This window comes from Calonectris borealis, chromosome 1 (assembly GCF_964195595.1).
Source record: "Calonectris borealis chromosome 1, bCalBor7.hap1.2, whole genome shotgun sequence".
NCBI lineage: Eukaryota > Metazoa > Chordata > Aves > Procellariiformes > Procellariidae > Calonectris > Calonectris borealis.
The window spans coordinates 53510107-53534415 of NC_134312.1; the positions used below are offsets into that span (position 1 = coordinate 53510107).

At 41.8% G+C, this 24309-nt stretch overlaps 1 protein-coding gene across 1 annotated transcript in view; it reads left to right on the forward strand.

Annotated features, from left to right (window-relative positions):
* The first annotated feature begins 885 nt into the window (after positions 1-885).
* SLC17A8 (solute carrier family 17 member 8) overlaps positions 886-24309 on the forward strand; it is a 28750-nt gene continuing 5326 nt past the window's right edge. Inside the window, exons 1-8 of the mRNA XM_075157258.1 lie at positions 886-1001; positions 8203-8455; positions 11341-11459; positions 16678-16792; positions 17256-17343; positions 20920-21006; positions 21899-22038; positions 23581-23730. Coding sequence (XP_075013359.1) covers positions 901-1001; positions 8203-8455; positions 11341-11459; positions 16678-16792; positions 17256-17343; positions 20920-21006; positions 21899-22038; positions 23581-23730 — 1053 coding nt within the window. The 5' untranslated portion in view covers positions 886-900. The remainder of the gene's footprint in view (positions 1002-8202; positions 8456-11340; positions 11460-16677; positions 16793-17255; positions 17344-20919; positions 21007-21898; positions 22039-23580; positions 23731-24309) is intronic.

Sequence of the window (24309 nt, forward strand, 5' to 3'; positions counted from 1 at the left end):
ATTCTTTCTGCCATGCTAGGAAAAGCGTGTTGTCATCATGAAGTCACGCTGAGTTGGACTGGTTCACCTCTTTCAGCCACTTTGTGTTTCAAAAATGCAATGCATTTAATTTGTAGCTGATCTTTCATTGCTTATTCAAACCTCTCCGTCTCTCTGCCCAAGGGCCCAGGAACATCAATAATAAATGACCAGGCTGAGGAAGGTGGCCCTGGGTTCAAACCAGCAGGTGCATTGGGGTAGGGGGGCTCATCTGGGCGGGGGGGGGGTACACAGGGAATGGGAACTGTAGCTTGCAATAACTCCCTCCCTGCAGAAGAGACTCGTAAATGTTTAATAAAGTTCTTGCCTTTGCCATAGATGAGGTCTTGTTAACGAAGTGGAGTGGCTTGAGGACAGGTATTGTGTCCGTTACTATAGCACCACCTTGCACAGGATCTCGCCGTGAAAGAGGCAGGGGAGGGAGCGAGGGAGGCACTGAGGATGAGCCCCAGCCAGCCAGCCTGAGGTTCGCCCCTGGTGCAGGCAGCAGCATCCCGCCCGGGGACACCGGCCCTCGGCAGCACCTCCAGCTCGCCAGCTGCAGCCTGCGGACGAGCTGCCCCCGTACAGGTACCCGACCCCGCGCAGATGCACGGCAGAGCTGCTGCAAGTGCACCGCCGAGTCCCTGAGCGCTTCCGAGGGGGTTTCGCTCCAGAGCTCTTCCCGACTGACTTTCTGGCTTTGGAAAAATCTGGTTTGATTTTTTCTTTTTTCTTCCATGCTTCTTTCTTGAGCAACTGGTTGTTATCGCAGAGGTCACCGAGGGGACCGGCGGAGGCTCCCGAGTCTGGCATCGGGAAACATGACAGCAGAAGTGAATGCTTGTTAACGTAAGGGATTTACTGAAGAAGAAAGACAAAATGCCTTTCAAAGTGTTCAGTTCACTGAAGGAAAGATTTTTTAACCCAGGAAAGGAGGAGGTGAAGAACACTGTTAGTGACTCGCTGGGGAATCTGAGAAGGTAAAATCCAACAGAAAATTCCCAGACAGGTCCATCGGTTTAATATATTAAAGAGAAATGAAGTCTAGAAAAATGTATAAACATAAGACGGAATTTAGAGTTGCAAGATTAATATCTGAGCTCAGATAGTGACAGACACCTTGCTGCAAGACGGAAGATGTAAAAAGAGTACTGTTACAACAGCATATGACTACAGACGTTAGAATATTTATATTAAACAAAAAAAAGGTGATAATAAGTTAGAAAATAGTGTTCTAATATTACAAAGAGCATGAGAAAGTGTTTTAATTAAAAAATTTTTAAATAATTAAATGTGAATAATTCTGTGGTTTAGCTTGCATGAGAAAAACTGATGATTTAATGGGAATTAACACTCCCAAGTGATGCCACTCTTGAAATCAAACTTAATGTTCCTAAATTACAGGGGCTTTTTTTGAAAATCTTGTTCCAAATCAGTAAGAGAAAATGTATTAAGTAGAGATGTGTATGTGTATGTTTACTTAGACTAAAAAATTAGAACGAGAAAAAGGAGAAGCAGCTGTTTGCTAGCAAAAAGAGAAAAAAGATTAAAGATTTTTATCTTAATCTGACAGTTTATGAAACAACAAACAGAAAGATTTTTATTTTTTGCTAAATGAAAATGCGATGTAACAAATTACCAGTTTCATAAAGGGAAAGAGGTTTCTCATTTAAATGGAAGATTATTTCTATTAGTAAAGACCACTGACAACATTTATTTGCGTACTCAATAGATGAGAGCCAGAGGGTTCAGTGGCATTTCTTGCAAGCTCGATGTTAAGTGTTTTAAATCTTCGTATGGATCAGGCCAATATTTTAACTGAATGCATTTTTAGTGATTGAATTGTATTTGCTTTCATATCCATCCCTTTACCTTCTTTTGGGAATGCTATTTTGTTGTTGAGTTGAGATGTAGTTCTTGGCACATCTAAACATGCCTTTGATCACAAGAAAATGTATAATAATCTACATGTATTGTACTACAGCATGTATATGCAAGAAAATAAGCATGTACACTTTTAAAGAAGTTACTAATATGCACTGGTAGATTGCCGGTTACACTATTTCTATGTGAACAGAGTATCTGTGTTCCACACAATTTCAACTTAATTTTTCTTCATTTACAGTGCCATAGATGAAGTCTGACACTTTGCTTTTTTTACTTTTATGATACTCTACAGTAATTCCAGGGATTCCGTTTTTCTTTTAAAACATCAAGTTAAGTAAGTCATTTATTCAATCATAAATTCTCTTTGCTGTGGGCTCTGCTGGCCAATTTGACCAAATACACATAGGGTTTATATTTGGTATGTGACGTGGCAGTACACTGGGTTTGCTATGTGGAAATGGTACGCAAACTTTAAATTATTCAGATTACTCTTCTCTTGCAGCCATGTATCAAGGATGTCATGCTGGTTCCTACACAGTTGATAGTATTGGCATCCAATTTCAGCAACATTGCTACTGAATCAAACCAAAACAAATCTGAGTTGAGATACAAGAAAGTTTGCTGGACTTATTTTCTGTTTTAAACATACGTATACCAGCGCCTTTCTTAGATGTACCAGCCAGTGGAGGAAATAATCCAACCAATAAAAGTTTTTTACTATGTCTGCAATCAGATCTAGGTAAGAATTGCTGCAAGTTGAGCAGTCTCTTCGGAAACATGCAGTCATGTTTGAAGGGTTCTGTAAGGAATGAAACAAGCATGTTTTTAACTTGAACTTTATTGTCTACAGCTTAGCCTACAAACGAGAGCATACACTTCTATTTTTACATGATGGTACATATCTATATGTACCAGCTGCAACCTCGACTTGGCTTTTCATCCAAACCAATTGGCTTTAATATGGTGTAAATCAGCAAAGAATTTGCCTTCTCTTCTAGCATTTGATTGATAGGTGATTAATTATATTAGTGTGCATTCTTGATTAGGTCTCCGAGTGCGATTTCACTGTGTTGATGCGGGATCAAAACTAGCAAAGTGAGTTGAAAAATACTTTTTAGCTTTGGTAAATACGACAAGTCTACGCCTTTCTACCACATCTCCTCTGTCTTGCAAAGAGCAGAGCAGATCCAGAAGCCAGTGCCTGGCAAGACCAGCTGCCAGATACCGGCTGCTCCATAGCGATTGTCGACAAAGTTCAAGTGCTAAAGCACAAGCAGCATAAAGCAACTTACTGCCTCCTCACAGGTGTGTAGCAATCTCAAATTATTTTGTGGGTGCTGCAAAACAGGAGTCTGCCCACAGGAGGTTACTTTAGGGTAGCTGGATCCTGGAAGGGAGGCAAGGGCAACTGAACTGGCGAGACCCCAGAGGCGTCCTTTCTTTAGGCTGTTGCCAGCAGTTTCATTTGTGAAATCTTAGAAGATGTTTTAGAAAATGTTTTAGATATTTTGTACAAAATAATTTTTAGGCAAAATTGGGTTTGTTCTTGATTAGTTAAACACAGTGGGGCAGCAAAAAAAAAATTCAAAGGATTCAAGGCTTGGGCGAATGGATATCAGAGCTGGGCTCTCCAAGCCTTATGTTTCCCAGAAAAGAAAGCTTTTCTTGCGGAGCTTCTTGGCATGCACAAACACTTTAGGCCTTCTGTGAACTTAGTGTAGTCAAAGAAAAATTCATGAACTAAAGTAAAATCTCAGGCTCTGCCTACTCTGAGGATTTCGGGAGTCTTGGACCAGCTATCAGCAACTGTGGGCTTACTGATGAAGTGGGAAGTGACTAAGTGGGTTTACAACTCAGTAATGTCACCGTTAATACGAAAAGTCGTATGGACCATGTCACACAGTTGCTGTATGTAGTCTGGGCCCTAATAATTGGTGAATTAGACAGCCTAAACTGCTAAAAACTGCAACTTGAAGCTGGGCGATACACCCTTGCATTGGACAGGGATCCTCTGCCTGCGCTGGATCATAGCCTCAGTCCTGTCAAATTTTTCCATTGCACACAAGTACAGAGAGAGTTTAGTGCACTGCAGACCACGCAGCACTGGGAACACAATGTGGGGTGTCCAGACGCAGCTGGTCCGTGGGTCATGCAAGGCCCCTTGTACAATGGTGTTAGTGCAAGGGCACAATACACATGTGCAGCGCTGCGCTGCAGCACCCACGGGGCATCCCTCCAGTGCATTGAGGCTGTGCTGAGGAGAAACTGCGAGGCTGTCCTGCAGCCTGGGAGTGCAGCACCTGTGAGATGCAGTCCCATGGTGTGTACATGCCATGAGTTTCATGCAAATACCATGCAGAAACCAGCCGGAGAGGTCCCATGCACTGAGCGACTTAAGAGGGTTTGCCTGCCTGTACTGGGATTTTGTACCAATGCATCAATTGCAGGATTTGGTGTGGACACCTGGGCAAAACCCCATAGAGTAAATGACATCTCAGAAGATTGGATCTGCTTTTGGATAAATGATATTTTTTGATAATCAGTGTGTAGGTTTCTGAAGTTATGCCAGGATCATCAGTAATTGTTGCATGTGATGACTGATGCTGGATTTGTAGCTCTGAAGTTTGAACATTGTGTATGATTGTGCTGCAGCTGCCTGTGAAAGACTGTAATATCTGGTAAAAGTAATTCTAGAATGTGTTCTAACACGTGGCAAGCATTAACATTTCTCCGTTATTGTCGAATCTATGTGTTTTTAATCAAATGAAATTAAATGGCATGATCCTAGTCCACCTACTTTAACATTTGAAGAAATAACCAATTCCTCTGCTAAAATCCCATAAATACAGATTGGTGAATGTATATGTGTTCTAGGGATTTTATTTATTACGATAGGAATTTTAAAAATTTCTTTCATTCTTCCAAAATTCTGTATATGCCAGAGTAAAGTCATTCAAGAAAGAAGAGAAATTTTGCATACAGTAGTTATGACATTTGGGCACAGAACACGGATGCAGATATCTTCAAATAGCTTAGCTCTTCTTACTTGCCAAGTATTGTATATTTGCTGAAACAAGGAAACATTGATGTAAGGACTGAACATTTCCCATGCAGCAAAATGCTCTCCTCCATTAGTCAGATAATTAGAGAAGAGCCCTGGCTCTGAAGCAGTTTTCTTCTAAATCACTGGTGTACAACAAGTGAAAATTTTCAGTGGCGCTATCAAAATATATGGATCAACTGGAAGATATTTCTCATCTTTTCATGGAGTTGCCATACCTTCATTATATACCTGCTCAATAAAATAAGGCCAAAAAGCTAGGTCAAACACTGGCTCTGTGAATGTCTGCGCTGCTAATGCTTCATTCCAGCTCCATTTTGGGACTGCTATTGCAAAACAGTTTTCTTTGAGACAAATCTGCTATAGAGGGGTTAACGTTGCGCGTTGGAGGTATGAAAAATACTGTGAGAATTTGGGGTCATGGATCAGTCCTCAACCTGCTTTTATTAATGAGTAGTTGAATACAATAGCAAAACAATTAATTTCTCCGCAGAGGCGATGTCAGCCCATAGTGCTAGTCCTGGCTCACCATTTTTAACAGTGAATTTGGAGCAGAAGGATGTTTTCATGCCTATGTGAATTGACAGCCAGCTGAAAATGTCCAGATCTGAACAGATGTTCTGGCTTTGCATGATGTGTCAAATCTCTGCCAGCTGCCCAAAATAATGCACCAATTAAAATCTAATGTCTCTCTTATAAGTAGAGAGCCTGGTAAAGGTATAAAAATTTGAGGAATTGTGCTTTGATTTAATTAAGTATCTTAGGTTATGTTAGAGGAAGACAATTAAATTACTTCTTCTGTTTTTTTTAATAACTCTTTTGAGATGACAACAGTTCTAAAAATAATTATTCAATTGTCTTTTCACTTCCTGAGGTCTTTATTTCTGATATTTTATTCAGTTTACACCTACCTATATACAGAGCATAGAATATGTGGTGTCTTCTTTTTAAAGTGCCTGACTACATTACTCTCTGTACTCTCATTTCACTAACAAATGCTGTTTCCCTGCCAGTGAATCATAAGATCTCAATCACCTTCAATAACACCACAGTACTATCACATTTCCTGTGGCTCCTTGCTTTAATGCAAAGTCTTCCCTCCAGCCTGACAATGAGCTAATGATCCAACTTTGCAGTTAGCACTGCTTTGAGCAAAGGGTTAAATCAAATAAGCCCCGGAGTTCCCTTCTGGCCCCAAACACTCCGATTCTAGCGTTTCTTGGAAATGTGAGCTGATGGACTGTAACATGCTTTTTTTCTTGTTGCTTAGAATAAGGCTGGAGTAACGGTTTGATGATACGATGTAAAAAGGAGTAATATAATAAATGATGCACCAGTTAGCCTGTAGCTGAAAAGCTTAGAAATGCTGAGATTTTTAAGTGAAATTTCATATTGGAAAGTGAAATTTCCTATGGCACCCCAGGAAGCCATACTTAGCACCTTGCCAAACCGTTAGTACAGAGTACTATCTATTAGATTATGGGTAGTACATTAAATTTACAGCATCTGGAGAAAGCTGTGATTAAACCAACACTGTTCTCCCAAAAAACCCAACCAGCTACTGTGTGGGTCGGCCAGGTGTAGCCCATCCATATATGCTCTGGCAACATTTCTTTATAGGCCATTTTTATATGGAAAACCAAAATGCATTAGATTTCAAACACATTCAGCCAGATGTGTGAAAGAAGGAAATAAGTTACTCCTTATCAGAAAAGAGTGAATGAAATCATTTCATCATTTTATATGGCAAGCTGGGCTTCCTTTAGATTAAGTAACTGTTCATATTTTCACAGTACTGAGAGTAACTCCATGGCAGACACAAAAGGAGCGGGATCCTGAGCTCACTGCTTCAGAGCAATGCCAAAACTGAAGGGCTTCGTAATGTAATTGCTAGTCGAGGCCATCCTTTAGTAAACACTTAACCTTAAGCTCGCAGGTAGCATTCAGTGGGCTAGTCAGGTATTCGCAGCTAATCATGTGCTTAAGTGTTTCAGCATGACAGAAAACCCATATTCTGCTTTTAAAACCAAGGCATGGGAAGTTAATGTTAGGAAAGGAAGTATTTAATCATGTTCAGGTCTTTCTGACCTCACCTTTTCTACCAGAGACATTCCCTGGTCCTACAGCACAGGATGTTAATATCTCCAATCAGACTGAGAGACCAAATTAATTTTTAATTGCACTATCATGCAATTCCAGATAACATGGAAGTGTCATTTTGTTTAATATGAATCTCTCAACTGGGGTTCTTCTAGGAAAAGGAAAGGCTGGATACGCAAAGCTGGAGGAGCTACCCTCCCGTGTCAGCCGGCAGCTGGTGGGCAGCCTCTCGCAGGCTGAAGTGGCTGGGTACCATTTGCCCCTTTCCCAAGTAAGTGGGAGAGCCCGCATCCCTGGTCCCTTCCCTCCCGGTTCCTCCCAACCGCACTGCAGTTGCCACACCAAATTTGATGCAGGGAAAGCCCTTTCAGCCTCTGCTGCTGAGGAGTGGGGAATCAACAGCCCAGAAAGTCCCTGTCTTCCTTCAGATCTCACTTAATATCAAGTGTTTTAAACAAAAGTTCAACACATTCAACAACAGGAGTTGTGGGGGTTCACTTTGCAATGACCTAAGTCCTTGTGGTGAGAGGACGTTTCGGAGAAGAGGGGACACGTGCCTTCAAATCCCTCCAGGCAGAGAAAGTCTGGGCCGGCTCTTTTACATCTTAAGTAGGTGCTTTGATGCCAGAGCCTCTTCTCTCCTTCAGTATAGCCCTGATTTTTGTCTCACAAGTGAAAACAAATTCACAGGGAGTTTTGGGCTGAGCAAAACCGTGCTTTGTACTGTGTTTGCCCTTTTCTTAAAACCGACTGCCAGCTCTGCTTAGTGGATCCAATTAGAAATTATGATTAATTTCTTCATATGTATATTTTCCTACTTACCTGCAGAATTTATCACAATAGAGCTCAATTTAGCCCTCATAATTATGAACATGAATAGCCTGTGAACATTTTTCCAGCTAGCTGTCTGGCTAGGTGGCTTGGATTTACAAACTTCAGAGGTCATTCATGAAAAAGTGCAGGCTATGCTAACCTTTCAAAGCCTGCCCAGCATTAACTCATCACACAACCAAGAGACAAACGCGTCACAAGGAGATGATTTAGCAGCTGACTGGAGCACGTTCCATCTACATTTCAGCAAATGTTACTGAGACAGTAAGGCATTTTCATTTTCTCTTTCTTCGTCCGTTTAGGAAAATCGATGGCACCAACGTAGAGGAGGATCACATTGAGCTGACGGAAGAGGGGCGGCCCGTGCAGGCAAGCACCCGCAAGCCGGCACCGTGCGACTGCTATTGCTGCGGGCTGCCCAAGCGCTACATCATTGCCATAATGAGCGGTCTGGGCTTTTGCATCTCCTTCGGAATTAGGTGCAACCTGGGTGTTGCCATCGTGGAAATGGTGAACAATAACACTGTTTATGTTAATGGAAAACAAGAGCTGCAGGTGAGAAAACATCTTCCTTTCACTGTTCTGAGCAGATCCCATTGCAAAATCATCAAAGTCCCACATATCGAAGTACTCTATATACATAGATCAAAACCAGAGACGTGAATCTGGATTCACATAGATGTGTAGGTGCTTAATTCCTATTCAGGTCTCTAAGTCACATTAAAAATCTATAAGATCTGAGAATTTGCAATGTCACAGAGGATATAAGTAGCAGAAACAAGAACTGAATTGACTTGCATGTCTATCAACTCCCTGATCTTTCAGTCGTAGAGAGATTTTGTTGTGGTGGCAGAAGCTTTTCTGCTTACTATCTCTCAGGGAAGCACACTCTGATGCTGCTACAGCAGGAATGATTAATTGCTGTACGTAGCACTGCACTCACTCTCTTCAGATCAGTAGATGACTTTCAAGACCTTAAAGTAATCACTGGCAATAAGGCAACAGGTTTTTACAGTTATTGACAATGTGGATTGCTGTCTAGAGGTATTCGGAGCTAGGTGCCAAGCTATTTTCAGATTTGCAGTAGATGGCATGTGCTTGACAGCAGATGCCTACAAACCTCTAACGATGCACCCAAGGAACTGCAGGTTCAATGCATATCTTAGTTTCCCCAGTCCTGCCTTGGTACATAGCCATGATACCATGAGTCCCCTTATGGACTTTATGAACTTGAACCTCATTTACATTTGCTTTACTTGTTGACTTATTTTTGGATACTGTCATAACAAATTATTTACAGGAATATTGACTCTTACCTGAGGATTCCCCATGTGCTGAGGTGTAGGAGGAAAGCCACTACAGAAGGACAAAGTATCATCAGAACTTCCTAGGGAACAGAGGCTTCCTCCAACCCATGGATACCCGTTGTTTGTCAGGACATTCCCTAAAACAAAACACATCTCCCAGAGAGGTAGATACCTTCTGTAGTGTTGCTAGAGATGAATGAAAAGCTGTGCAATTATTCATCATCTTTTCTCCCAAATATTTTAACTTTTGGTACAAGAAAATTGCAGAACGTGTCCATAGTAAATTTCCGAAGTTAAACGAGTGTTTCTAATCAGACTCAATAAACCCTAGAAAGATTTACCAAAGTGAATGAAGAGTTTCCTAGTTCTTCCTCATCTGCAATCTCTTCTGACCAACTCCGGCTGCTTAGACTTGCTGCTGAATTTGTATTTATTCAGTCTAATTCCTGCTCGCCCGGGCCCCGCTATGACTTTCTGGTTCTATACTTCACCCTGGAGCAAGAGAAAGGACGTGCCTGCATAGCCTGGGAAGCTCAGAGGAGGTAGTTTGAGGAAAATTGGACAAACACATCTCACAAATCTTAAATTATTCTGTTTGGGCATGAGCACCTCCTGATACAGGAACTTTTTGCATGTCGCATGGTGTTTCTGCCTTCAGAAATTAACACTATCTAGAAACTAAGCTGGAAATCACTAGTAGAAAATTAGGTATTTAAAACAGAAATGTAACTCAGCACAGGAAAGTGGGTCTCTTTTCAGAATGCATTATTGATGGGGAGGGACATCCTTTAGCCCTCTGTAAACATGCCTGGCTAATTAGTGCCATCTTTCTCCCTGTAGGTCAAAGGAGGAGCTGTTTTTCAGCTTGTTTGGGGAAAAAAATCAACCTACTGGGGAAAACTGGTTCTTCTTTTTACACAGAGAAAGTAATACGGAAAAAAAGAGATGTTAAGGTTTATCACTCTAGTTTTCATTTTTCTGTAGTGTTTTAGTGACAATTTTAATTCAGAATCTAAAAGACATCTGTGCTACTTCCCCATATGATGCTTAGCCACCTTTCCCTGCCAAGTGATTAGCATAAAAATGATCATGAAGAAAAACATCACGGTTACGCTTTGCTCCAAAACAACTCTTCTGAACTGAGGGTTCAAGGAGGAAAAGCTGACACTGACCTTACATTCGTGTGATTATACTGAGCCAGGCCCTGTCTGATCCCCAGAACGGAGGGCAGGAGGGGCATCATGGATCTACCTTTCTTTTCTTCACTTTCTCTGTGTTTTGCCCTGGGCTTTGGCTATGCCTCCTCTGAACAAAGTATGTCAAACAGGGTCATCAGAGAACAGGAATGTCCTTATTCAGGAAGAGCCTTGAGAAGACCGAAACTGCTTGGTATCCAAGGATGAGGTGTATAGTGGAAGCATTTCTCTTGGCTGCAGACATTTTTTGCTAGGAACCATCTATGACCAGCCTGTGGGTGGCCTTCTGTAACCAAATCCAGCCCTATGACTGCCATCACTTTTAGTAAAAGATAAACTAGTCAGCAAGCTAGTGTTACCCAGTTTTATCTCCAGATTGCCTTGTCTTCAGGTGTTACCCCCTCCCCCTGACACCTCACCCCCTCTCCCCACTTTTCTGCTCCCACGCCACTTAATGCTGATGGTGGATGGTCAGTGTTTGACCCTGACAAGGAGAACCATGGATAACACAGGACCAGCCTGACCAGGCAGCTGGTCAACCCAAAGGACCTGATCAACCTCCATAATCTTGGGGAAATGGATATGTCCATTGAAAGGCATCAGGTCCTTGTTATAACACCGAGCACGTTTCAGGACTAAGCAGCCCAGGGGGAAGCAGTGACAAGTGGCAAAGATGAAGCTCCAGCATCAGCTGCCCTCTGGCTGAAAACTCTCCCCTCTCCTATCCACCCACCTGAAAGCTAAGAGCAAAAGCAGTGATCTCACGTGGGAATTTGACATCCTTTTGCCTTAACTGGGGGGATTCAAGCTCAGCAACACCAGCATGAAGAGACTGCCTTGATTCGGAGGATGAGTGACTTCTGTGTGACTTCCAAATAGTGGCTATCTTACAATAAGTATGCTTCACCTTACAGTATTTTTTCTGTTTCCTTTACAGAAAGCCCAATTTAACTGGGATCCAGAGACAGTGGGCCTCATTCATGGCTCTTTTTTTTGGGGTTACATTGTGACACAAATTCCAGGAGGGTTCATCTCAAACAAATTGGCTGCTAACAGGTAAGAAAACAATAAAAGAACTAAACTTTACAGCCTGATGACTGTTTTACACTGTTTAAATGATGATTACCAAAATAGTAATGAATAGTAATGAATAGTAATAGAATTAATGTGTTTCAGGAATACACATCTGAAACCAAACGTGCAGTATTTAGTCTATAACCAAATACAGGACTAGATTTCCATTATGGGTCTATTGCTGATTCTCCCAATTTAGCTTGTTCATCTCAAAAATGTACACAATAATGCTTTCCAGAGAGTGTTAGGAAAATCACACCTAATGCTTCAGACAATGATTGTAGCATTTGTCTTTCAGAAGTTGCCTTTGTGCTTTTTAGCTCACCAATTTACACCAACCAAAAATTTTCTAACAAATTTTAACTTTTCTCCTTTAAAAATTCCCTGTGGACTGAAGCTGGGCATGTAAGAATTACAGAACTATTTATGTTCTGGAGACACAAATCCATCCTCGTGCACATGGATATCCTCGCCATGGCTGGATATACAGTACTGACTGTCTGTAATTAAGATTGCCTGGAATAGAGCCTCATGATTTCTGTTTGGTGAACTGAGCATCTATACAGATTTCTTCTATGCTCATTGTGTTTCTGGGCTGTTTTTTTTTAATTCAACTGCTTTCAAAAATGAAAGTAAGAAAAGTAGCTAATTTTGCAAAAGCTAACTTTGGTTTTGGGCTTTATTTCAAAAAAGTCTTCAGAACTTGGGATATGAACACAACAGAGAGAGGGAGATTGTCTGAAGACAACTGGTTGTGAATGAGCTCATGAGATGTGCGTGTTAAGGGTGTTTGGGACCGACAGATTAAAAAGACGTTGGTACTCATTTCATTCTCTGCAAACAAGATGTGACTTATCTACAAACATTTTCAGAATTGGAAAAGGTCTTTAAGACTAGTTGTATATTGTTTTGCCCCAAATCAAAGTACTTTGCTCTCTGCATTCAGCAAAGAGCTATAGGGGTTACGAGACTGCCTGAGAGTTCTTCCCACGCATATGCCCTTATGGAAATGACTCCAGGACAGAGACATCCCATAGAATTGCCCAGAAGTTCAGTCCCAACTCCCCTCTGTCCATAACCAAAAGTCATTCAGAGTTCAGTTTGCACTGCTTCTTCAGTACTACTAGCATCCTCAATTATTCATTTCTCTACCACACAAAAGTACCTAAGCAGAGTATTTTGCCATCTGCTGAATAAGCCAAACAAATTAGCTAAGCTTAATCATTTCCCCAGCCTTTTTATTCTTGCCACCAGCTTTTGCAGCAGAAGGGCCCCAAAACACAGATGTGCACACTGTTGGCTGAATAATTCAGCATATCATTAGTTTGGCTTTTGTTTCCTTAATTTTCTTGCAAACAGTAAAATCAACCATGTTTACACTGTAACTCAATGTATTCTGTCAGCTGATGACTTCCTTAGGTAAGTGTTGTGCATATGCACAGAAAGCTGTATTTCTGTCCCCATCAGACTTTCAGGCTCAATCTAATACTATCATACAACACAAAATCTAACTGGGTTTAGCAGTAGAATTTGCTGAGGAGCAACAGTATCCCAAAGGCTGGGCTCAAAGAGAATTTCTGTTTGTAGTAATAGGATTCACAGGTCTGGCTAACACCAAGTTTTTCCTTTATTCCTTGTTTACCCAACCAATTTCAGCTTGGGTAGATTCACCAGTGGTGCCAAGTTTCTGTTTCAGAGGGGTTACTTGCTAAGACACAGGACAAGAAACCAGGAGGTCTGGGGCCAGTCTGTGAACCCACTCCCCCTAAAAAGACAAATGTTTTCTTTTGTCCCAGCTGCACTCTGGCAATGAGATGTATTATTCTATCCTATTATTGACATTACAGATTTAGGTACAGACTCTTTTGTCACCTGTTTAAATCCTGCTCAGCACAGTGCAACCTTGGACATACATGGACACCCCCACCCCAGGCACTTCTCTAATGCAAATAGTTATCTGTAATAACGAGGGGTTCAAATGGATCTCAGAACAGCTGGAAATATTGAGTGCTTTATGGTTTTGCACCAAAACCATCTAACACCATTTATGGTTGCATATGGCAACCATAATTTGCTTTATGCATTCGTCCAAATTTGTGTAGGTCTGCATTCCACCAAAAAGTTCACGAATCATTTAGTGACAATGTCCCTTTAACTTGCTGCTTATCCTCAAACATGCATCCAAACATAGTTTCATCATTGTTTGGTGATGACAAGGATATGTGAAACATAAGGCATCTCCTGATGTCGGTTTTCAGTAACAGCACCCTGCTGTGCAGAGGAGTCCATCGCTAAAAAAATCTGTTTTGATCCCAAAGGGGCAGCTGGCCGGGGATCACGGCAGCGAGGAGAGAAGAATACATGAATGAATTGAATAGAACAGGGATGTTTTTAGTCATGGTGGGCACCAAAGTATTTGGGATAAATGGCAGTGAACTGCTGGAAAGATGCTGGCTCTTTGTGGAAACATTACTCGCTCTCTTAAACAGTAGCAGAAGAGTGACTGGTTCTAACTCAGTATAAATGATGCATTTACAACCTAGGCTCATTAAGAGTTGGCGCTAAATGAAGTAGCAGAGATTGGAAACTCAGTCTTCAGAGCTAGCTGTTTGGATAATTAAGCACGTTCTCTTTCTTATGGCTTATTCTTTCATGTGCTTATTAATTTACATAATTTGCTGTAGTTCCCTGAGTCTGTCAATAACGTTACGATAACAGACCTGGTATTTCTATTAGTGGCAAGGAAGCAAGGTGCAAAGCTCTTTTCTTCACCGATCATAATAGAGAGCTAAGTAATACTTATTTCTCAGCTAAATGTTTACTTGGCTTTGAAAGTAGTCTCCTAAATGTCAAGATATGATCATAGGCTTTGTGTTCCAGTTCAGATTTTCAGACCGTTTTCTATATAAATCTGTTCCCTTGTCACTTCCCTCCACCAGCCCACCCAGCCTCTTTGCTTTCATGTTCAGCTGTTGAGTGCTTTCTTGTCATTCAGATTATGAGCTGTCTAGGCATGGACTGTTGTTTTTGTCAATAGGTATGGAGAATTTAGATAAAACAGTGTTGATCTCTGACTGTAGATTCTTCGCGCTATAATAATACCATTAATCCTGCTGTGAATAATTAGCCTAGATTCAAAAAATGAGGTGACTTATATTCCCTGTGAATAAGTTTTCAAAAAGAGACTGAAATGGAAACAATTGAAATTCTTATTTTTAAAAAAAAAAAAGAAGAAAACAATAGCAAGGAAAGGTTTTAAAAGTTTATAAATATTTTGAAGTGGAGCATGATAAACAGCTATGCATAATAAGATCTGTGTATGTCTTCAGCAGAAAAATCAAAAGGGAGAGAAATACTGCTGTTGTCCAAATCATATGATTTCAGATCAAATATCTGTCTAATACCATTCATATATCAGAATGGAGCTTAACGTGCTTTTTGAAATGTTACACACATAACAAGACAATTCAAAAGGAACATGAATGATGGTCTACAAACAACAGCATGCTGCTAGCTAACATCAGTGTAGCTAGGAGTTGAGGGCCTTTAATAGCAGGGACTGCTTTATTCTCAGGGTGTCATCTTGAGTCTTGGAGCAAGACAGGGCAGCTTTGGGCTGACCTCCCATCTCCTAAGTGCTGTGGTCCCCAGGGCCACCAACCCCTGAAACTTTCTATCTGCACAATAAAAGATCTCCCACACAAAGGCAGTCTGCAGGGAGCCAGACATGGCTGCTTTGAACTGCAGACAACACAAAGACGACAGTAAACTACTGAGGATCAGCAGTAATCCGTTCAATTTAAATGGTGCTTGGCAGTTGTGGAGAACTCCCACTGCCAGTTCTGATATTTTTCAGTGCTGTAACAGGATCTTAAAGGGGATCCTCATGTATATCAGCTTCCACAGATGCTGGGGAATGAACTCTTGATATTCAGAGTGCATGACACCGATATTGAACCCCGTTCATTGCACAAAAAGGAAACCTGAGGATTCAGATATATGAAATCTAATCAATCAAGTACAGCTCTTACTGTACTATGATTCTTACTAATCATAGAATCATAGAATCATTTTGGTTGGAAAAGACTCTTAAGATCACCAAGTCCAATGGTAAAGCTGACACTGCCAAGTGCACTCCTAAACCATGTCCCTAAGCACCACTTCTACTCATCTTCTAAATACCTCCAGGGATGGTGAGTCAACCACTTCCCTGCCAGTCATATTCAGCTGCCTGTCCACTAACACCCCCAGGTCCTTTTCCTCTGGGCAGCTTTCCAGCCACTCTTCCCCAAGCCTGTAGCGTTGCACGGGGTTGTTGTGACCCAAGTGCAGGACCTGGCATTTGGCCTTGTTGAATTGCATATAATTGGCCTTGGCCCATCGATCCAGCCTGTCCAGATCCCTCTGCAGAGCCTTCCTAACGGTGGTAATTTGAATGGTTGTTCCAACCAGTTGTTCCCAGTCTCTTTCTTGGTTTCTTGGTTTCCAGTGCTGTTTTCCATGGTGCAGCAGCCTCAGTTTTCAAAAGACCTCCCCAGACGTTCTTTTATATTGGGCACACTGGGCCCCAGGTGCATTTAGAGCACTGACTGCAGCAAGTGCTCTTCGCAAGCAGGGTAACAAAATGTTTACATCATGTTTTTCACAGAAGCTGTCATATAGAAATGCCCCTTCCATGTCACGGTCTAAAGGATATTTGTAGCTGTTATTTAGAGAAGTGATGTTGGAAGGGAGTTGATCTGAAGCAGCCCCGTTATACATTTTAGCAGCAGCAAGTGGAACTAACCAGCACACTCCCATGGTTCAGAGAGGCACTTAAACCAGACTTTACCTGATCTAAGTTAAACCCTGTTGATCTAATAGAATTTAAGTACTTCCCAGGACAGGAATCATTCTCTCAGGTGAGGGCTCATATAAACAGCTTAGCCTCCAGTACCAACACCCATGTTTATTCCTCTGATATAAATTAAAATCCAGCACCTTTGTTTAAGTATGTATAAAATTTCTGTTCCATTCAGAGAAGAAAATGTATTGACCATATGGGCATTTACCCCCTTTTGCCAATATGGGGACATTACAAACATTTGGGTTGGTGAGACGGTAGTATGTGAGATTGTCTCTGTGTCTGTACCTGAGAACAGCGTCGCTTCTGAAAAGTAGACAATAATTATATTCCCTTTCACGTTACTTTTTTCCATAGGGTATTTGGAGCCGCTATCTTTCTAACATCTACACTGAACATGTTCATCCCTTCTGCAGCAAGAGTGCATTATGGTTGTGTGATGTTTGTAAGGATTCTGCAAGGTCTGGTGGAGGTAGGACCACTCACCATTTTGATCCTTTCATATATCTTTTGGTTTTGGAGATTTGGCTTTAAAAAATCATAAGATCCTTTGGTCAGGTTTTCTGATCAATCTGCATTTTTACTTGTTACTCATTTTTAGGATGACAATTTTTTAATCATACTGATTTATATTTTTGAATTTACTTAAAAGGAAATAAAAAGTTTAGGTTTCTGGTGCTGCAGGTCAAGCTATTTTAGTTTCCTTGTGCCATCCACTGCATGCACTAAACAGCATTTTTACCCCAGAACACATTACCATTTAAGCGATTATCCAAATTAGTTTGACATCTTCATACCCAAACAACAGAGCTTACCTAAACTTTCCTACATCATTCCCCGGTGACAAACAGCTAGACAGGTTGGACAGTATCAGCAACTGCTTGAAGTAGGAATGCAGTGAAAGCAAATGACATGATGTGTGAAATGTCTGCCAGGGCGTCACCTACCCAGCCTGCCACGGGATGTGGAGTAAGTGGGCTCCTCCACTGGAGAGAAGCAGGTTGGCCACCACATCGTTCTGTGGTAAGTTGATAGGCTCATGTGGTTTATGTAAGTACATATTCCTGTTAGACATATTTTATTCATTTAATGATTTAAAAGAGAAATGCAAACCCTCTGCCCTTTGCTGTACCTGCCCACACACCCATTTGGCTTGTACTCTGAGCTCAGGAACCCCAGAGTCTTTTTGTTTAATATGTCACCATTTTATCATTTAAAGCCAACCCTCAGACTAAAATGGGTCTAGAGGTGTCAGATGAGAGAAATCACACCTTTTGGTTTTTTTCATTTGCCCCATCTTTAGGAAGTCCATTTATTATACGTATTGAATTGACTCTCCTAATCAAGCATGCACTTTAGGCTGGCTGCTCAATATACTGCAGTGGAGGTGACGTAACTTGTTGCCACTGGCTCTCCTGCTTTACTCTGTTTTGAATTATGATCAGGCTTGCACTTTGCTCTTTTCTCTGGGTCCCTTTCCAATGCTGACAGCTGGCTTCCTGGAAGATGGCTTGTGTGAAATTTCAGGAGACTCTGGGGAGAGGAACCCAGTGGAAAGATGGGAGAAATCAGTCTCATTCCCTTTGGAATGTTTCTAGCCTCCGGCAAGAGCCTTAAACCTTGTTATGAAACAGGGAGCAGGAAAAATACTAAGATTTTACACCTTGTTGTTCAAGGAAGATACCCTCTTTTTGCTTACAGCCACACTAATGAAAAGGAAAAACAAAACAAAAAAGGGTTTTCTATTTTTAATTCTATCCTCCAGGTAGCAGTTTTTGAAAAGAGGTGCCACAGGTCACTCTGTGCTACCACAGTTTCTTGCCAGAAAAGAGTACTCAGTGTCACTCTCCTACCTAATGTTTTCATCTTCTTCTGGGAATCCTGCAATCTTCAATTATCTGCTAATTCCAGGGAAAACTGTGGATATTAGTATCTCCTTACCAGCTCCAGGCTGGATTTGGGTAGATGGCTAAATATAAGGGAGATAAGGCATAATCCACACGTACTCCCTCTGCTTTCGTACCCTAAAAGGTCCAGATACGTGAAGTGCAGAGCAGGAATGGTTCTGCTGTAATTTCAAATATGCTGTGTTGGCAGTGAAGGAAAAGGCCCTGCTTGTTAATTCACACTGTCATTTCCCATCCTTTAAGACACCCTCATCATCTGTATTTGGTGTGTCCCTTCCCATTTGTAACAGGGTAATTGGAATGGTGAGTGGATATCTAAAAATACTGAAAAAAATCAGAAATAGTAGGACTTTGAAGAGTAAGCAGCTGGGAAACGTGAAAGAGAAAACAATGAAAATAAATGTAGGTGGTGGGGTAAAGCCAGCTGAAGATAGAATCATAGAATCATAGAATCATTAAGGTTGGAAAAGTCCAACCGTCAGTCCAACACCACCATACCCACTACACCATGTCCCTAAGGGCCTCATCTACACGTCTTTTAAATACTTCCAGGGATGGTGACTCAACCGCTTCCCTGGGCAGCCTGTTCCAAGGCCTGACCACTCTTACAGTAAAGAAATTTCTCCTAATGTCCAATCTAAACCTCCCTTGGCGCAACTTGAGGCCATTTCCTCTCGTCCTATCGCTGGTTACTTGGCAGAAGAGACCAACCCCCACCTCACTACAACCTCCTTTCAGGTAGTTGTAGAGCGCGATGAGGTCTCCCCTCAGCCTCCTCTTCTCCAGGCTAAACAACCCCAGTTCCCTCAGCCGCTCCTCATCAGACTTGTGCTCCAGGCCCTTCACCAGCTTCGTTGCCCTCCTCTGGACACGCTCCAGCACCTCCATGTCCTTCTTGTAGTGAGGGGCCCAAAACTGAACACAGTGTTCGAGGTGTGGCCTCACCAGTGCCGAGTACAGGGGCACGATCACCTCCCTGCTCCTGCTGGCCACACTATTTCTGATACAGGCCAGGATGCCATTGGCCTTCTTGGCCACTTGGGCTCACTGCTGGCTCATGTTCAGCCGGCTGTCAACCAGCACCCCCAGGTCCTTTTCCTCTGGGCAGCTTTCCAGCCACTCTTCCCCAAGCCTGTAGCGTTGCATGGGGTTGTTGTGGCCCAAGTGCAGGACCCGGCACTTGGCCTTGTTGAACCTCATACAGTTGGCCTCGGCCCATCGATCCAGCCTGTCCAGGTCCCTCTGCACAGCCTTCCTACCCTCCAGCAAATCAACACAGATGAATGTCTGAGAGAGAACATTCAATAGAAAATATAAAAGTCACAGGAAAAAACAGTCTGTCCATCAACAGTGGAACTGAAAGGCTAGGGAAAATACAGCACTAAAATACAGGAGAAAGGGTAAAAGGAGGAGTGAAACAAGAGAAAAAAAGCAGTTTTTCATATTATGGGAATTTTATTTTTACTACAGATGACTCCAGAATTTAGTAATTATTTAGGTGTTTCCATTTTCTGTAGAAGAACAGACCAAAAAAGAAGCCTCTCCACCCTCAATGCTCTCTCCTTGAAATCCTAGCACCAGGTAGAGAAAGATCCATCCTGCAGTTCAGCACCCATTTTAGTGGCTACAGATCACCAATTCTTGCATTTGAAAGGTGCACAGGAACAGTGGAAAAATTAGGAAACTCCGTGTTAACCAGGCTGCTGGTTTCTCTGACTGTATTCTTGCCTGGGGCTTTGCTATTGCTGTAGGAAAAATGAATTACACAGAGATGAGGGAGAAGGGTCACTGTGAACCATTGCAGAGAATTATTTGCTAATGAGTAGAGCATTAACAAATGTCCATTAACAAAGTATGTAATACTCTCAAAACCACAAGTATCTAATTTCCTAGAATAATTCAAAGCAACACCTGACATGTGAAGCCACTGGCACTGTCTTGCACTGAAACCAGGTGTCCAGATTGCATGAATTCTCCCTAGAGTCTTCATGGAAATTCCTTTCCAAGCACTTAAATACTCATCTCTTTCTAGAAGTCACTCGGAAATATATTTCACCAGTATTATTTATTTCCCAATCAGAAACCTTGGCACAGACCACTTTTTTAATCCTTTTTTTCCCTGTCAACTTTTGCCTATTTATTCCAGCTGTTTGTTCATGCCGCTGATATGAACTAAACACTGTTAAACAGACTCAGGGTTGGTCTGAACAACCCCACCGCTACCAGCACTTGTGGGGTCATGCGGCTAGAGCCACGACAAGAGCCTCCCAGCATATCTGCAACCATCAGGATTGCTGGACACTAAGAAGGCTTCAGAAATTTGGGCCACTAGCTTCTCCGGAGCTCACTTTGTATGCCACGGGGTGAGGTGGGATTCCCCACTTCAGTGCCTACAGCTTATGCCTGCGTGGTGGTTCACCATCAGTTTCAGCTTTGCGAATCTCATTTACCTACAGGGCACGGCCCTTCCAGCTGCAAAATGAGACTCGTGATCCCACACCAGTGAGGGCTAGTCGTTCCCATCACCCCAAGCTAAATTTTTCAGTAGCCATCCCATTCCCCACGTTCACAAGAAATCATGGTGCCAATCAGCCAGAGGTGTCCCTCCAGTTCTGCCCCCATGAGCACCTGCCCTGGAGGCTGGGCTCGCCTGTCACGGCTGACATGTTTTCTTAATCCTTTTTCTCCTCAGGGTCTTATGCAGGTGCGGTGGTCGCCATGCCGCTGGCAGGTGTGCTGGTACAGTATATAGGATGGTCATCAGTCTTTTATGTTTATGGTGAGTTGCTTAACATAAAGGATCTCTGCGACTAGACTGGTACTGCCAGCAGTTTTGTTAAACCTGTATAACAAGTATGGATCAAAGTTGTTTTGGTGAATGAGGAGGTTGCAGATGGGTATTCCAATTTATTCCCTACTTATTGCAGCTTCTGAAAGCTTTTATTTTGTAATCCTCTGTTGTAAAATGTTTTAAAATTGTAATGACCAGGCTACAGCCCATGGTCACCCCGTGACAGGGTTGGATGCAGTTGCAAAGGTTGCTCTGTAGCACAAACACTCACGTGATACACATCCCGTACGCTGCTGATGGGGAGCTGAATGCCTCCGAACCTCCTGCCCTGAGAACATCTGCTCCATGCTGCTCACCCTCAGTAAAAGCAGTGCCACCTTTACAAAGTGGTCCCATCACACGGGTACGGCCTCGTGGCTGATGCGTGGTGCCTCGTGCTTCCCCCTGCGGTACGTGGCAGAGCTGGCTCAAACCCAGCCTTGCACATCAGCAACCCAGATAAGGTGTTTTTTCTCTGGAGACACAGAAGGCACCATAAGATTTGCCATCACAATCTGTTTGTGAAGTTCTTTTATGCAGATTGTGACGACGTTATGACCGGTCTGCTTTTTTCCTTCCTGAGGTCCCACACAAAGCTTTGCTTCTGCCTTTTCTCTGCCCCACGCATATCACGTAATACAAGTGACAAAATGCTCAAATGCTTTGCAAGCAGGCATACAACATACAAAGAGTTAGTTATCATATTTTCTTACTTCCCTGGGCATATTTTCTACACAGATTTGGTTTAATTGGCTCTTGAAACAAACTTCAAGGCCTGCAGATACTCAAGTGTGGCTTTATTGGTTTTTAAAACCGAGCTTTGCTTTTCCTGCATTCCCAGGAATGTTTGGGATTGTTTGGTACATGTTCTGGCTGCTTCATGCCTATGAGAGCCCTGCTGCACATCCAACAATAACCAACGAAGAAAGAATATATATAGAAACAAGTATCGGAGAAGGAGCCAGCCTAGCTAGTGCAAGTGTAAGTAAAAAAGGCTTTTCTGGTTGTAATTTGTGAGCACTTTACACAAGATCAGCATATGACTGGATGGATACCATTAGCTACGTAAGAGCAGCAGAACTATTTTCTGTTGATATTTAGGGGCTTTTCCTTTTATGAAAATTACAGGATCAGGCTCATGCAGTTGGACAGGACGAGTTCAGCAACAGGCAAAACACGTAGTGCTATTTCACCTCTCAGTTTATAGGGCCTCCCTAATCCAGGAGAGAGCGGGAACCACACACTCTGATCTCCTGCTCTTGACTATCACGTTTGTTCTAAAAAATATTAATGGAAATAGCTAAATAAGAAACTGGCTGCAGATCTTAAATTAGCCAGCTGCCTTTTGAGCTCTTATTAAGGATGATGGAAATTCTGAAAGCATAAGGACAGGGTTTCTGCCCTGCTCGCTCTCACAGCAGCTCAGCTCATTGTTTTAAGACTTCTCTGCTCTCTCTGAGAGGATCCTGGAAGATCTGGAAACTTAAAACTAAAACCTATTTTCCCATCAAACTTCTCTCCATTTCCTTAGATAACTCATTTTTGCTAGTGGTGAAAAACAGAGCTGTTTCTTGATAAACTCTTCCTTCTTGGCTTTTACTCTAGAACATTCTGGAGCAAAATAACTCCAAACTGTTTTCTCTACATGTTTTGTGTAATAGCCTTGCTGAGAGTATAAAGTACCAGACTCTCCTACTGGGCATGCTCCTGAAGTTTGCTGAAAGCACTCAGGTCTTGGCTGGAGACACACATACTTGTTCCAAGTCATGGTTTTCTCCTTGCTGTACAGTGGTTTTACTGCAAAGGACACTAGTACCACCACCATGTGTTCATACAGGACCACAGGCATATGGTTGAACAAAACTACCATTTTTTAAAAAAAGGAGAATGTCAATGTATATTGCCATAGTTACATGTTTCAGCTTCTCATTTGAATTCTATTATAAGTGAATAAGGCTCTGAAGTGTTTTTTGTTCCTGCTGCATGGAGTATTGAGGCATAAATAGAAACTGGAAATGCCAAAAGCAAGATATAGAAATTAAATCCTCTACCATAGACTATTTTTGCTGAATGAAATGAATTGGGTTGAAACAGGTAGCTGCCTGTTGCTGCACTATCACATATTTCTTAGCTTGCATAATCCTTTTTTCACAATCCTTCCAGTGGAATGTCTCAAACTGCATCTTGCCAAAAGGTGGGGAACGGCTCAAGGTTTTCTCTGGTTTTCTTTGATTCTTTTATTGATCCTTTTATCCCAATAGCAGGATTCCACAAGAGCTTGTGCAATTTCAGTAAGTAGAACAATAATAGTACAGTAGTCATCTTAAAAATCTTAACTATTCTAAGAAAGTTTCTCTACTTGTCTTTTGCCACTAATCCAGGAGATATCTTTCACTTGCATTGTAAGTGATTTGCAGTGTAAATTGGATGCAATGTACTGGATAGGCCTGATACTAAAAGATACTGGGCTCTTTATTCTGCTTTCGCCTACTCAAAAATGCATTCAATTTTTTTTTTTCCTAGAAATTTAGTACTCCCTGGAAGAGATTTTTCACTTCGATGCCAGTTTATGCAATCATTGTGGCAAACTTTTGCAGAAGCTGGACCTTCTATTTGCTCCTTATAAGTCAGCCTGCTTACTTTGAAGAAGTCTTTGGTTTTGCAATAAGCAAGGTAAATGTCTGAGATGAAGCAGTGACTTTCAGACCTCACCCTAGGAGATACAGAGTGCTTGAAGATCCCCAGATCTCTCTGGAGTCATCACAGTAGATTATTCACAGGAGTTGGGATGACATACTTCTGGTGATCTGATAGAAATAAAAGCTTGTTAGCATCAAATTATTAGCAAAAGGAAAGAACTGAAAAGTTGTTTCAGGGAAGAGTTGATTAAAAAAAACATATATCATGAAAACCATAAGGTAAGTAAATAGAAATTCACATTTTGTTTAGTGTTGGCAGTTTAGCATTATTGGCCAGGTAATTTTAATCCTCTTCCTTTTTTTTTTATTTCATTACTTTTCATTGACAATGAGAGGTCAAATTCTGCATGGATTGATATTCCCTGACACTGCCACTTCATTAAAGCCAGTATTGTTACGCTCCCTCTTCAGAGCATGAATGAAGACTTCAGAATATTTGTTCCAGAAAAGTTTTGCCAATAGTCCTTTAAAAAAACGACTTGCTATATTGTAAATTATTTTCAAGCAAGTGTAGTCCTGCAAACTGATAACAAACGTCATCATTATCTGTGTG